Genomic DNA, 13,744 nt, shown 5'->3' with positions numbered 1-13,744 from the left:
AAACAGGCAGGGCCATGTGGGACAAAAGCACGGCTGCAGATGATTTGTGGTGAGCATTTCACCCACTGAGGCAGCTGATTTTGTACATCTCACCAGAAGAGGGATTCGAGTGCCAGGATTGCAGCATTCACCAAATTGTCTGTTACTGTAGGGAAAGTAGCTACAGCAACATCTACTATTAAGAATAGATGGGCTTATACCAGTGAATTATGCACTGGGCACCTGGACAAAATCCTCTCCCCACCTCCTATTGGGGACTCAAGCATGGTGTACCAGTCATCCCAACTGATGTTCCAAAGAACATAGATGGTCAAAGATTGTTGTAAACCAAAACATTATGGAGGAATGGCAGCTAGCGCACAGATGGTCAGTACATAGCAGTCACTGGTCTTCCTTTGAATTAGGCCCCACACGCACCACTGCTACTTGTTCTTCTTCCCCAAGTCACTTCCCCAAGCTTTGAAGCATTGGGTCCTTGATAAGTAGAATGAGAAATTAAACTGTCTGTTCACTAGGCGAGGGTCTCAGCAAGAATTCCAAAGAGTCCTTTACACAGCACACTAATATATTGCTTATGAAACCTAAGATCATCAAACCTCTTCCCAGCTTTTGTCCCTCCTGGCTTACCTTGCTCCATTGGCCACCATTTTGTGAAGCTAAAGGTCCAGGGATCTGATGGTGCAGCCCAGGCAGTCCTGCTGTCTTAAAACAGAGACAGAATGGAGCTGACCATCCTCGCTGTCCTTTTTCACCAATTTCAGGATTTTGTGTGAGTACCACTGCACCATTTAGTATAGTGTCCCAGATTGGGGCACCCAAGAGAGGGTGGGCTTTTCCTGTTCCTGTTTCACAAAGACATGTTTCTACTTGAATGTGCTTGGCAGTCAGATTTTACTTTAGAAAGTACTTCCAAAACCACATGAATCTGAGAAGGTCCAGCATTAACTAAGAAAGTGCCCTGTAGGGCTTCAGGTAAAGAACTTCTGAAATACACTCCTAGCCCTCCCTTCTATTTCTGGAGGTAGACAGCATAGTGATTAAGAAGCATATTCTAAAAAGTGTTTACTGTTAGTCTATCCTTCAAAGAAGAGCCTCAGCTTTCCTCTCAAGCCCCTGCCTGGGCCTCCTGCTTAGGCAGACTGGACCACAGGTCCCCCTCTCGCTCCCTGCCCAGTTCTGTCTTGGAGGAGGCCAGGAGGCTAGGAAGCAGACATGCAGATAAACAGGAACTAACCTGAAGAGGAAGCCTTCAGTCTGGCCTCACTGTCCATTCCCTCGCTCCTGGCAGTGTGACATTGTTTGCCTCGGAATGGTGGGCAGACATTGGCTCTTGACCTTGTGGGTGTCAATGCCACAGTCAGTAGGTAACTTTACTCCTCTGTCTTTGAGGGTTTGATTTCATTTTACAAATGTCATCATTTGTAGTACACGGGTTTACTGCTTCAAATTGAAAAACCTGAAATATGAACTCTAAAATTAAAAACTTCTTGTAAAAAAATATGAGACCACAATTAGAAAATCTGTCCCTGACCCTGTATATAATTAATAAAAGTATGCCATATGTCTACTGTGAGGAAAAGGTGTACATGACACATAACTGATTCGTGTTTTGACCTGAAATTTATTCCTAAGCTCTATCTATCTGGGCACAGATACTCCGAAATATTCTTTTAATGTGAAAAATTGTTTAGTCTCAGACATTTCAGCTAAGGCTCACTCACCATGAGTTAAATCTTCTTGACTTCTCATAGAGACAGAATTCTTAATTTTAAAATGTGTCTTTTGTTTCATCTGGGATTTTACAAACACATGTAGTTCATAGTGGGATTTCATGATCGTACCACATTTAAACGGTTGCTTGAGGCTTCATAAGTGTTGCCAGATGAAGTAGAAAATGCCCCAAGACGCTGTAGATAAGTTACAGGTAATACTATGTAATAAATATTTGGTAATACTATGTAATATTTGGTTGCATTCTTATACCAAATAATTTTCTGTCTAAACCACAGATTTAACTAGGCATGCTATATTTTTATTTCTAAATCTAGTTTATACTATTTTGCCTTAGTTCTGCCTGCAAGCTACTTGCCTTTTAAGTAGGTGCACCCATGTAGCCCAATGTACTTTTGATTTCTGAGGTTTCTCAGGGGAAGTGCTGTGCTGTGAGTGCATGAGAGAAGAGGCCTCAGACCTGAGTGTTCACAAGACACAGCCAGGTGCTGTCAGGTAGGGCCGTGTGTGTGATGAGGAGGGTATATTTAAGTACAACTGAATGAGATCTGAGCCACTAGAACACAGTCTCTCGAGCTCCTAGAAATGATGGGTTTGTATATCTTGGTACAGGCTTCCCAGTATTCTGGGAACTACGTCCAGGCTAGTGGGGTGATAGCAGCATTTCCATTAGTGGTACTACTCATTCAAGGGCATTTTAGATGAGACATTTTAATATTTCAAGTAAACCTTAAAATTAAAGCCATACCATAGATACATTGTGAGAAATGTGTTCTTTGGCAATTTTATCATTGAACAAACATCATAGAGTATAGTTATACAAAGCTAACTGATGTCCCTGAATACCTGGGTTGTATGGTGTACCCACTGTCAGATATACAGCCTTTATGAATGAAGCTATGTGCTCTATGACTTTTCTAAATCTGTATTAAATCTTTCCTGGCTCAGAAATTTGCTTGAAAGAGGATGACTAAGATGTTCATGTAAAAGAAGTGAGAAAGGAAATACTCTGCTGATGATAAAACCTGTTGGCGGGCTATGTGTGTGTGGAAAATGCAGGATGTCAGCCCAAGAGCAGACAGATGTACTGAACTGATGAGTAGGGAGCTAAGAAGGATGTGTGTGTGTGTGTGTGTGTGTGTGTGTGTGTGTGCGTGTGTGTGTACGCGCACGCGTGCAAATGCAAGCAAGACTTAATGTGTGCACAGTAACCTAGAGCAAGCAAAAGGAAGGATTGGGTGACAAATAGTGTTGTAGTTTGCAAGTCATCTATTGCCCAAAGACTCTTGTTAAGGGTTTGCTCTTCTAGGTGGCACCTTAGGGAGGTGATGGAACCTTCGGGAGGTCAAGCCTAGGGAGAGACGATGGGGACTTGCTCTTGAGGGCAGCCACTTCTTTGTCTCTGGCTCTCTTTTTCCACTTTCTTGAAAGTCTTGGCTATGAGGTAATCAAGTCACCATGGACTCCCTGCTGTTGCCACCTGGCATCTCTAGGTATCCAGAAGTCATGAGGCCAACCAGTTATAAACCAAATTTTAAAAATGGAGTCAAATTAAACCAAGATAATAAGTGTTATCTTGGGTGTTTAATATAGTAACAGAAAACACAAATTGGTTGGGTGACATCTGTCAAATCTCTCTCTTCCTACTAATCACCAAAATAAATGTCAGATATATAAAAGAGTAGTTCATCAAGTCAGAAAGAAAATTGAAGAAAACTCAAGATGAAAGCAAACGGTCAGTCTGAAATCGCACCCCACCCTGAGCAAGAACTCAAGCGTACCATGCTTACTTTGAGATAAACTACTGAGATCTCTAAGTGAGTTAATAGAGTTCAAACTTCATACTTAAAACATGGATTCGGCTCCAGTTCAACGAAGAAATATGTATAAGCAAAGATCAAAGAGTAACTTACAGAAATTTAAGAAAATAAGGCCAAAGTGACTTCTCTGTGTTTCATCCCCTTTCCTATTCATATTGTTGGAGTTGCTACAGTCCTAGAAGCAACTTGATACCGGTGGTCAATTCCTATGAAACTCAACAACCCTTGCAGTGCTCCATTTTCTGTTGCACATAATGTGAAGCCACCAACTGGATAAATGACGATGGGTTTTGTGTTTGTTGATAGTCCATAGGACCACAGATGAAGTGTTTCTGCCTCTAACCATTCCAGTGCAGTTGTTGGAATCCACGGGGGAAGTAATAAAAGCACAGAAGACCAACTGTATATTCTGAAATATTCTTGACATTGACAGAGTAAGAATCTGATGCTGTAGCAGCTTGGCATGCTGGGAACAATGGATAGGTACAAGGTTGCTACTAATCAGTGATAGATGACCTTCCCTCAATCTATGATTGTCCTGCTTAAGTTTTGACATTATCATTGTGTAAAAGCAACATAATTCAGCACAGACTTTTTGAATTTTAAGCTTGGATCATTTCCTAGACTAATGGTGCGTCGTATTGTGCTATCTTGCTATACTGGGCAGTAGATGTGAATGAACCACAGTTCCTGCTGGACCTCATGGTGGCCTCTGTAGTGTTCCGTGTCTCAAGGGCAGTGTGGAGTTCGTTGGATATGTTCACCTCAGACATTGCTGGTTTATGTTTATCTATTGGGATATGATCCCACTGCAATCGAAGTGGCATCTGTGCCCTGCTTGTGGCTGTATATTAAGTGGACCTAATGAACATTTTGCGCTTTTGGCACAGTTCAAAACCTTTCTAATTACAGAAGTAGTATGTATGTTTTCAAGATGTTCACAGATTTTACAGATTTATCAGAGATTGTTGACATTTGACTACCAAGAGTTAATCACTGCTCTTTTTTTTTTAACCATACGGATATAAAGTAGCATATTTCTACCCATATTTTAACATTTCTTTTACCATCTTGGGCTGTTTCTATGAAGATACTTTTCTAGAATTATATATGTGCTTTTTTAATTTTTGCCTTAAGACTTTGTCTTAAGACTTTGTCAGCATGCCACTGAGTTCCCTGTCCTTTGCAAGGAGCTCTGTATGACCCGTCTCTGGATGTTTCTGGCCCAGGAAGGCCAGTGATAGTTACTATGGTTCTAGTGTGCGCTCTATGGAGTGTTGATTATTGACATTCATTGCCTGAACTGAGCAGTCGACAGCTGTCCTTTTTAATTACTCTTCAGTGAATTCTAAAACAAAAATAAAAAAATCTAGCTCCTTTGACAACAGATTACAATTTGCATATATATTGCATATATATATCCATATATATATATATATATGGATAGAATTGGAAGAAAAGAAGAAACTGCACGCTGCACACATCGAGCCAGCCGGGTATGATGCCTCCCCTCACTCTGTTGTCTCTCTCTTTTTTTTAGGACAAAGTGGGGCAGTCAACGTCCAAATCCGAAAACCTAGCTAAGTCTGGGTTTTCGCCACAACCAAGAAGCCAACCAGGTAAGAACAGACTAACTTTGCAACTACTCAAGAACTTCACTGCTATATCACTGCTACAATGCTTAGCATTCCTGACACAGCGTGACACTGTTGCAACACCTGTTATACTGTGTTGTTAGGCGGACAGTGACACAGAAAATAATCTGTATGTTTAGTAAGATTGAAATTTTTCCAAGTATTTTTTATTTGTGCCTGGTTGAACCTATAATTGTAAATTCTAGGGATACAAAAACCCAATTGTATTTTCTAAAATGTTCCTGGCATTAACAGATTAAAACACCAGCATCTTCTTTTTCTCTTAAGACCAATAAGATCTAACATACACAGAATTATACATTTTCTTTTTTAAGACTTATTTATTATTTATGTATATAAATGTTCTATTTGTATGCCTGCATAGCAGAAGGGCATCAGATCCCATTACAGATGGTCGTGAGCCACCACGTGGTTGCTGAGAATTGAACTCAGGACCTCTGGAAGAACAGCTACCGCTCTTAACTGCTTAGCCATCTCTCCCACCCTATATATTTTCTTTGGATGAACAAACTTCAGTGAGCCAAAAGTTATGTTCTGTTTTGCGTGAATTATCTGGGACTCGCCTCTCACTGGGTTCTGCACAAAGACAATTCACCATTGCCTACTGGGGTCCTTCTCCAGGGGTTCTCTTCTTTAACTTTAGGGTCCTTTCACCCTGGGACCTGCTGCTGAGTTTTCTGTTGAGTAACTTCACAGCAAAATCCTGTGTGTTTGGGCCTTTTCGTGCTTTTCAGCTATGCTAGTTTTGCATGTATATACTTATGGCTTCTGTCTTCTCTTTTCTCATTTCTTCTATACTGTTGGGTTTCTGAGGGCATCACTCTGGGGAAGAAGGAAATGTCTCTAAATGAATATGAAAGTAATTTGATAAATTAGGTCTAATAAGTGAAAACTTTAATCAAGAATGAAGAATGTGATCCTGACGTGACACTGGGGGAATGCACACAGCCCGTTGCTGGGCTGCTGGTGAGTGTAAGTTCAAGAAGTCACAGAGTTTTGAGCTGGTACGAGTTGTCATATTTTTCTTATTGTTTCTTGAAAAAGGATGATATTTAGCAAAAAATCAGTGTTGAGGTGTACTGTGTAACCAAATAAGGTTTCTCAGGCATCAAGCACCTCATAAAAGAGCCATCATCTGCAGTAGACAAACACAGGTTCACACCTCAGAACATTTTCAAATAATAAGTATGATATATTTGATATAAGCTATAGATATAAGATGTACATATAATATAAGTAAAAGAATACATGTCCATTAGGAGAGGTGTGAATTTTAACTCAGTATAGCCTACCACTGACAAATGAGCTCACTGAAGTTGAGATATTCCAGGTGTTATCTGGAATTCCCAAGAACATATCTCTTATCCTCCACTCTCAACTACTCTACACAGTAGGTAAAGTTGGCTTCCTGTGTGTTCTCCTTCTCTTATTGGCTATGGAGCAGCCAGTGGAAGCTAGGACTCTGATGTGTCACAGCACCTGAAATAGGACTTCAAGGGGAAAGGATCATGTTTTCATATGAAATTCAACTGCCTATTGCCCTCAGAGTTTTAACCTTTAAGCACACCTGTGACATTGGCTTCCCTTAGCCCTCTTCTTCACATAGCATGTCAAACCAGAAGAAAAAAGAGAACCAAAGAAAGGCCTGGTAGTGTAGCCTCAGAACCAACAAGAACAAATAGAGATTAGTCCAAAGTAATGAAGCCAAGGAAGATCTAAAGGGAAGAAATACATGTTCTAACACACTGAGACTAATAACCCACCTGGGCACAACAGTGTCAGATAATCTAATTTGTTTCAAAGCACTAAGGGAAAGGTAACTTTCTATCTAGAATTTTATACCAATGTATCCTTTCTAGTAAGGTACAATGACACTTTTTCAAGCAGTTCTTCGGGAAACAAGTTACTGGCAAGCTTTGTTGAAAGAAGGATTCAGGGCTGGGAAAACATAAGTGAGTGGTAGAGCTCTTGCTTACCAGGCATATGCCCTTGGTTTCATTTCTCATATTGAAAAAGGTTATCAAAGGTGCTACTTCAGGAAAGGGGAATGGGAGCATTGAGGGGAAAAGGCAAGCAGGTAACAGTGCAGTGGAGAGAAACTAGCATGGTATTGTTAGTGCAATGCCATGCAAATTGTTGAAACGGGGACAAAGTGAACACCACATACTCAGATTTTGGGAGTCATCAGTGAGTATGAGTCAAACCTGAAGAGAATCTAGTTAGGAGAAATAAAATGTGGAAAGACTTGTGAAAAGCCTTGATTATATATTTGAAAATGTTAAATGCAGCTAAAAGTTTATACTTACTAAAAGAACATATATATCTATAGTTACTAAACAGAAAAATGAGAATTTTTTTTTCTTAAAATCGAACTGCCATATAGAAAAAGAAGAAAAAATAAGACAGGAAAGGAAAAATGAAGTCATACAGAAGATACAAGACAGTAAGGTGACTCCAAGCATATCCATAATGGTATCCACAGGTTCGCACTCAAGATTCACCTCCAACCTTACACCCACCAGACACTCTAGAGTCTTCTCTCAACCTGTTTGACTTTTTTGAGAAGTTGGCCATATATGGAAAGTTGCAGTAAATTTTAAGCAATCCATTTCATGCAAGCCTCGTTCTTTGACCTAGTGTGATTAAATCAAATGTCAAAACAAAACACGTAACATGTTTGTAGAAACTTTAAAACAAACCCTTATTTCACTCATGGCCTACACAAGGAATCATGCTGGAAATGCCAGTCATTTAGAACGGAATGGGCATGAGTGTATGGCAGATAGAAAGTGTGTCCACACACTGCTCAAGTGCTATGTAGAGCCTCACCTCTGTCTTCCAAAAGGGATGGCTGAAGCTAAAAGAGTGTATATAGAGTAAATCTGAGCAGTTTCAAAGGAAGCAATTACAAAAGTTAAAATAGGAACTCAGTGAAATAAAAATAGATCAGTAAACAATAATGAAATCAAAGCTAGTCTTTTGTGTTAAGTAAATAGAAAGTTATATCACAGCCCACAGACTTGTATCAAAGCAAACCATATTAGTAGCATGTTAGAGTTTTAGAAACAAGATCTCGTGCTGTGAATGTGAAAATATAGATAAATGATCGCAACAGTGTAAAAGCATATCTGCTCTTGAAATAGGCAAATCTTTGTGTAGATGTGGTGTTAGGTACTGAACCCCTAGGACCCCAGGCATAGGCAAGTGCTTTCTCTACCACTGAGCTGAAACCTGAAACTGGAAATAAAAAAATCTTAAATAGCTCTAGAGGAATGGGAACCAGTGATCAAGACTCTTCCTTCAGTAATATCTACAGTTTCCAGATGAATATTACAAAATTTTGAAGGAACACATATTGTCTGTCTATGCAGAGTATTTCAGAGAGATACAGGCATAAGAATGCTTCTACTGAAATGTATTTATAAATATATTTGAAATAGTATAGAAGCCAAAATTATAGGCCTGTTTCACATTTTAACACATTTTAAAATCTAAATAACTCCGTAATTAATCAAATTCTTTTAGTTTAATCTTTAGAAGTATTATACCCAAGTTGGAGTCAATTACACAAAGGTGTTTATCATCATAAGCTAGGGATGAATATAGCAAATATGTTCCAATATTAAAGAAAAATGAAAGAACTCTGTCCTTTATTTGAATAACAAGAATAAACTAGAAGTGAGGCTCTTCATGCTTAAAGGCTAAGACCTCTGTCCTGTAACCCTAGAGAACAGTGCATGTACATACAAATTTCTGTTTAAATGACACAGGCACTAAATGGTACTTAGCCCCTCCTCCATGGTAGGGAGGAACAATGTATGTAACATGCATGGTATTATTGTCTTCTGTTAGGTAGGAAGGAAGGAAGGAAAGAAAAGAAAGAAACTAACTTTAGTTCTTGTAAATAGTAAAGACAGTGTCACATAGAAAAGATAGCAAAGAGTCTGGGCAGGCAGAAACATCAAGTGTGCTATCTTCCTTCTGATTCTGAACACTCACTTCACACGAAAACTAGGGAAACCAACTGAGTGGGAATCAAGGAAGCCAATGCTCCGAGGGAGGGTTCATGGAATACAAGGGCACAGTCCCTCTTTCAAGTGTGTCCAAGTGCAATGTTCATCTTCCCTCTTGGCACACACACAGCACTTGGGAGTCTGTGGTGAGCAGTCCTGGGGTGTTATAGCTCTCTGGCAGTGCAGTACAGAGGCCGTTCCCTTCCTGGGAGAAAGTGGATCAGTTTGTGTCTAGGCAAGCATAAAGCCCCACAGGAACCTTCAGGGTACCTTTCCAGTGCTTTCCCCAAATTACTATCCTCTTGTCCCCACACCCAACACCCAGAACCAAATTCAGTATATAAGGTTCCTGGGATACTTGGCTGACTAGGACCAAGACACCATGTTGTTCCTTCTTGCTTCCTTCATTTCTGATACCAACTTTAGGATTACAAATATGTGGGACCCAGAGTTGCCAGTTCCTTACAAGGGACCTAATGTATAGAATAAAAGATTAGCTGTGCCTTTCCTTGACCTCTTACTTCTCTCTGGCAAAGAGGATTTGTCGTTCCTGTTTGGTTATCTCATTCCTAACATAAGCTGCTTATTTTTATGTGGCAGTTGCTAAAAACACTCCATGTATTTCTTAGCTGCACCAACAGAAAGGGCTACACTTTACTTCAAAATGGCTCATTTTCTAATACTTAAAGCTACTCTAACAATTTCTAAAAAAAAAAAAAAAACTTTCTTATGGAAAAATACATAAAATTAAATTTATCATTGTAGCCATCTTAAGGGTATAATTCAGTGCTGCTCTTTTTAGTCACAGTGCTGTACAACCGTCATCAATAGCTATTTCCAAGGCTCTCTTAGCCTCCAACAGAAACTCTGAGCCAATTAAGCAGTAAATCCTCCTGCCTCTTATAACCACTAGTCTTTCTAACCACTAGTCTATATTAACTTATATTATAGCCTCATATCTTTTACTGCTAAATAACATTCTGGTATGTTGGCCTCCATTCATCTGTAGATAGATGATTATTCAATTTTCTTCCACCTTTGGCTCTTGTGGCCATTAGCATTTGAGTGTCTAAATCTCTAGATTTCAAGTCTCATGGGCATATTCTTAGGGGTGGAATTACCGAAATTTTCCTCACTTCTGTACTAAAGCCTAATACATTTGTTAGAGTCAGGATGTTAAAAAGTGGAAGAATTACCTCTCGTTCTTTTCCCACCAAATCGCTAGTGTCTACATTCCTTCTGCATTATGGAAAATTAAATAGCTCTGGCCATTTATCTTACCAGATAATGACACTTGTACATCATGATAACTGGTCTGGTATCAGACAGCATGAGGAATTATAAACTCTTAGATTGGACATGATTTCTTGGCTGTCTTCTTCTTGTATGTTTCTGGTGCGTGCTGGTCTGCAGTGAGTTTTTCAATGGAGTTAAGCACTGTTAGCAGAGATCACCAATCAGTAGCTATTAGAGTCTAGCGTCTACTGATTAACTAATTTTCTGCTTCACCACTTAGCACGTAAGTGCCTTGTCATTCAAGCCTCTGACTCTAGATTCAATTTTGATTTTAGACTCTAGAAGTCTTTGATTTAATAATCCTACAAGATGAAGTTAGCATGCAGGTCCTTAACTCGGCTATCTTTTTGGCTATCTTTTTAAATAGTATGCTTTCATGCCAAATAACTGAAACTCTATTGCAGAACTTGTGTGCCTTTTGGGTAGGTTGTGTAGTGAATGACTGCATCCTAACTACTAATGGAAGGACAATGAACGAGTTCACATCTGTCTACTCACAGTCTAACCTGTGGCAGTTTTCTAAGGAATGAAAGAGTAGAGATGTAGCTGACCACAGAGTTTAACTGACTGGATGTTTAACTTCCTGAAAGACTGTAGCTTTATGAACTTACTCAACTATTTAGTACCTACTCTGTGCCAGACCCCAATGTTAGGTGATGAGGCAAAAATGAAAGAACTTAATTCCAGCCATGTAGAAATTCAAGTTTAGTGACAAAGGGAGATAGAAAATTGAAATCTATATCAGGTAAAAAAGAACTAAAGAAAGTAATTAACATGTAAGGAGATAATGTGTCCAACTTTTGAGTTAGGTCGTATATTGTTTCCTCTTTGTTATAAAATACTTTAACCAAAAGCTGCTTACAGACCACTTTATTTTGGATTATGGTTCCAGAAGGGAGTCCAAAATGGCGGGAGGAAGCATGTCAGCAGTCAGTCAGAGCAGGAAGCCAGCTGACCAAATTTCTATGAAGACTCAGGAAGCAGAATGATCATTTTAACCAAACATAGGAAGCAAAGAACAAGCTAGAAATGAGCTGAGGCTATAAACCCCTAAAGCCCACCCCTAGTGATGAAATTCCTCCAGTGAGGCTGCACCTCTGTCACTCTACAAATGGTGTAGCCATCTGGGGACCAAGTGGGAGGCATTTCTCTTCCAAATGACCCATAGGTTGTTCATTAGTCTCCATTGCGGAAGTTGAATGACTCAGCCCCGTTTCCTTACCTGGAAAGAAAAAAGTAGAAAAAAAATGACTACTTGGCTGGTTTGGTAGGATATTAGAAATAGCTAGAGAAAGAGCCTGCCCTGTGACATGTGCCACATAGGACATGGCACCTTATAGGTACTGAGAAAATGACAGCTCAGTTTTGTCCTTGTCATTAGTAATTGCAACCTTTCAGAGAAAGGCAGAAATAAAAAAGTAACGTTCTTTTTCTTATCTGCATCCAGCTTATGAGATCTGCGTAGAACGTGTTCTATCAGGATACGTGTCTGTCACACTCTGACTGAGAGGAGCCTGTGCTCCTGAGTCAGTTCTTCAAGAAGGTGCTGCTTAGGGTTATGTATTTATTCTTGATAACATAAAAACTATTATGAAAAGAGCAAGCATTCACTTAGTGACGGTCATAATCCCTTCAGACTGCCACAAGCCAGTGCCACAGCTTAGGTGGCATATAAGTAACAGGGATGTACTGCACTAACCTCAACAGAGCAGAAGTCTAAGATAGAGGCCTCTGCAGATGCACCACCTTCCTCACAGCTGCCTTCTGGCTGTGTTTGCAGCTTGTAGGAGGGGCGAGTGTGTCTAATCCTATTTCTGACACAAAGCCCTCTTGACCTAATCACTTACCAGAGGTCCCACCCACCAACTCCATGCAAGTTGGCCCTAGTACCTAGTTTCAAGACCTGCAAAAATTCAGACCTTAGCAGGAACTCAATTCTACTTATATCCTGTGCCCAGCCCTAAAGAGTGGGATTCATACCTCCAGGTGCATTCCAAGAACATGTTTTCACCCACAGAACCCCAAGTAGCCCTGCACTTTGTGCATATTAGGAGATGGCTCTGGATGTTCTATTCTACCCAGCCCTGGTCTGAACCTGCAATGCTGGTACAGCTGCAGTCTAGTCTCTGTCCTAGAAGCCAGCTTTTGTCTCCTGGGCTTTTTGGCTCTGGGGTCTCCTGGGATGGTTTCAGCCTCTGATGCCTTAACACTGAGGCTCTTCTGAGAGCCGAGTGCCCTTTCTACGACTGCCTTGCCTGTAAACAGAGGTGGCGTCAACTTCTCTCCCTTAAGCACTGAGTAGACCCATGCTGGGAGGAGTGCTGGCCTCTGGAGTGTGTTTATAGACCAAGAACTTCACTCTGCCAAGAATCCCTTCATCTGAGGATACAAGCCTGCTGTACCTTCCCGCTTCCCCTAAGCTGAAGCCAAAAATCATCCCTTTCAGTTGGGAGCCCATGCTCACATTCCTACTGGACATACCCTGATAGGTACCACTTAAACTAGAGCAGGTTTTAACTCAAAGAAGGAATTACTTTTCCAAAAGTTGTAAAATAACAATTTTTATATCCTTCCCCGCTACTTTATATTCAGTACCTTAACCCTTTTCCAATGCTTGTGGGTTTTTTTTTTTTTACTGACATAAGTATTACACATATTTATAGGTACCATGTGATGTTTTAGTACATGTATACATTGTATAATGTTCAAGTCAGGATAAACATGTTCTTCTCAAATACTCTCTCTGGTAAACATTTAAAAATACGAAATGCTTTACAAATAGTATAGAGACACGGAGCTGGTCTATTTTAACCTTTGTACCCACTACCTTAACTGAGGATGGATAGGCAGTTTGTACTCTCTTAAATATGTGTGAATGAAGCAGCATTGAGGAGGTGAATAGATTTTGAATTTATAGAGTTAAGTTCTTGAGTGCACAGTGTTTCTACTTAATATGATGATAAAGATTCCTCAGTGTCTTATTTGGTTTTAAAACATTGACTCTTTGAGAGCTCAATACCCATGAGTGACAGACTTTTGGACCATAACCTTGAGTTTCCTTTTTCGAGTTCAGTGTTCTTAGACTAATATTTTTAGGGTTGTGGAAAATGGGAACCTTCTAAAGTGACAAGTTATTTATATAGTTTCTTGTATCCAGGCTTCTGCCTGATTTATGATGTAATAGAAAAAGTAGGAATTGAAATTAGAAGGTTGAAAAGAAACAGTTTAA

At 39.9% G+C, this 13,744-nt stretch overlaps 1 protein-coding gene across 15 annotated transcripts in view; it reads left to right on the top strand.

Annotated features, from left to right (window-relative positions):
- Positions 1 to 13,744, top strand: part of Grb10 (growth factor receptor bound protein 10) — a 107,706-nt gene that overhangs the window by 47,486 nt on the left and 46,476 nt on the right. For all 15 annotated transcript variants that reach the window (NM_001401403.1, NM_001401404.1, XM_087584128.1 and 12 more), the window contains 1 exon segment: positions 5,092 to 5,170. Coding sequence is in view for 4 of the 15 variants with exons in the window: in XM_087584117.1 (XP_087440243.1) it covers positions 5,092 to 5,170 (79 nt within the window). In the remaining 11 variants the exon portion in view is untranslated.

The sequence above is a fragment of the Rattus norvegicus genome, chromosome 14, assembly GCF_021556685.1.
Source record: "Rattus norvegicus strain SHRSP/BbbUtx chromosome 14, alternate assembly SHRSP_T2T, whole genome shotgun sequence".
Lineage (NCBI taxonomy): Eukaryota > Metazoa > Chordata > Mammalia > Rodentia > Muridae > Rattus > Rattus norvegicus.
The sequence above is the reverse complement of the archived record's forward strand: the minus strand, read 5'-3'. Positions and strand labels throughout refer to the sequence as shown.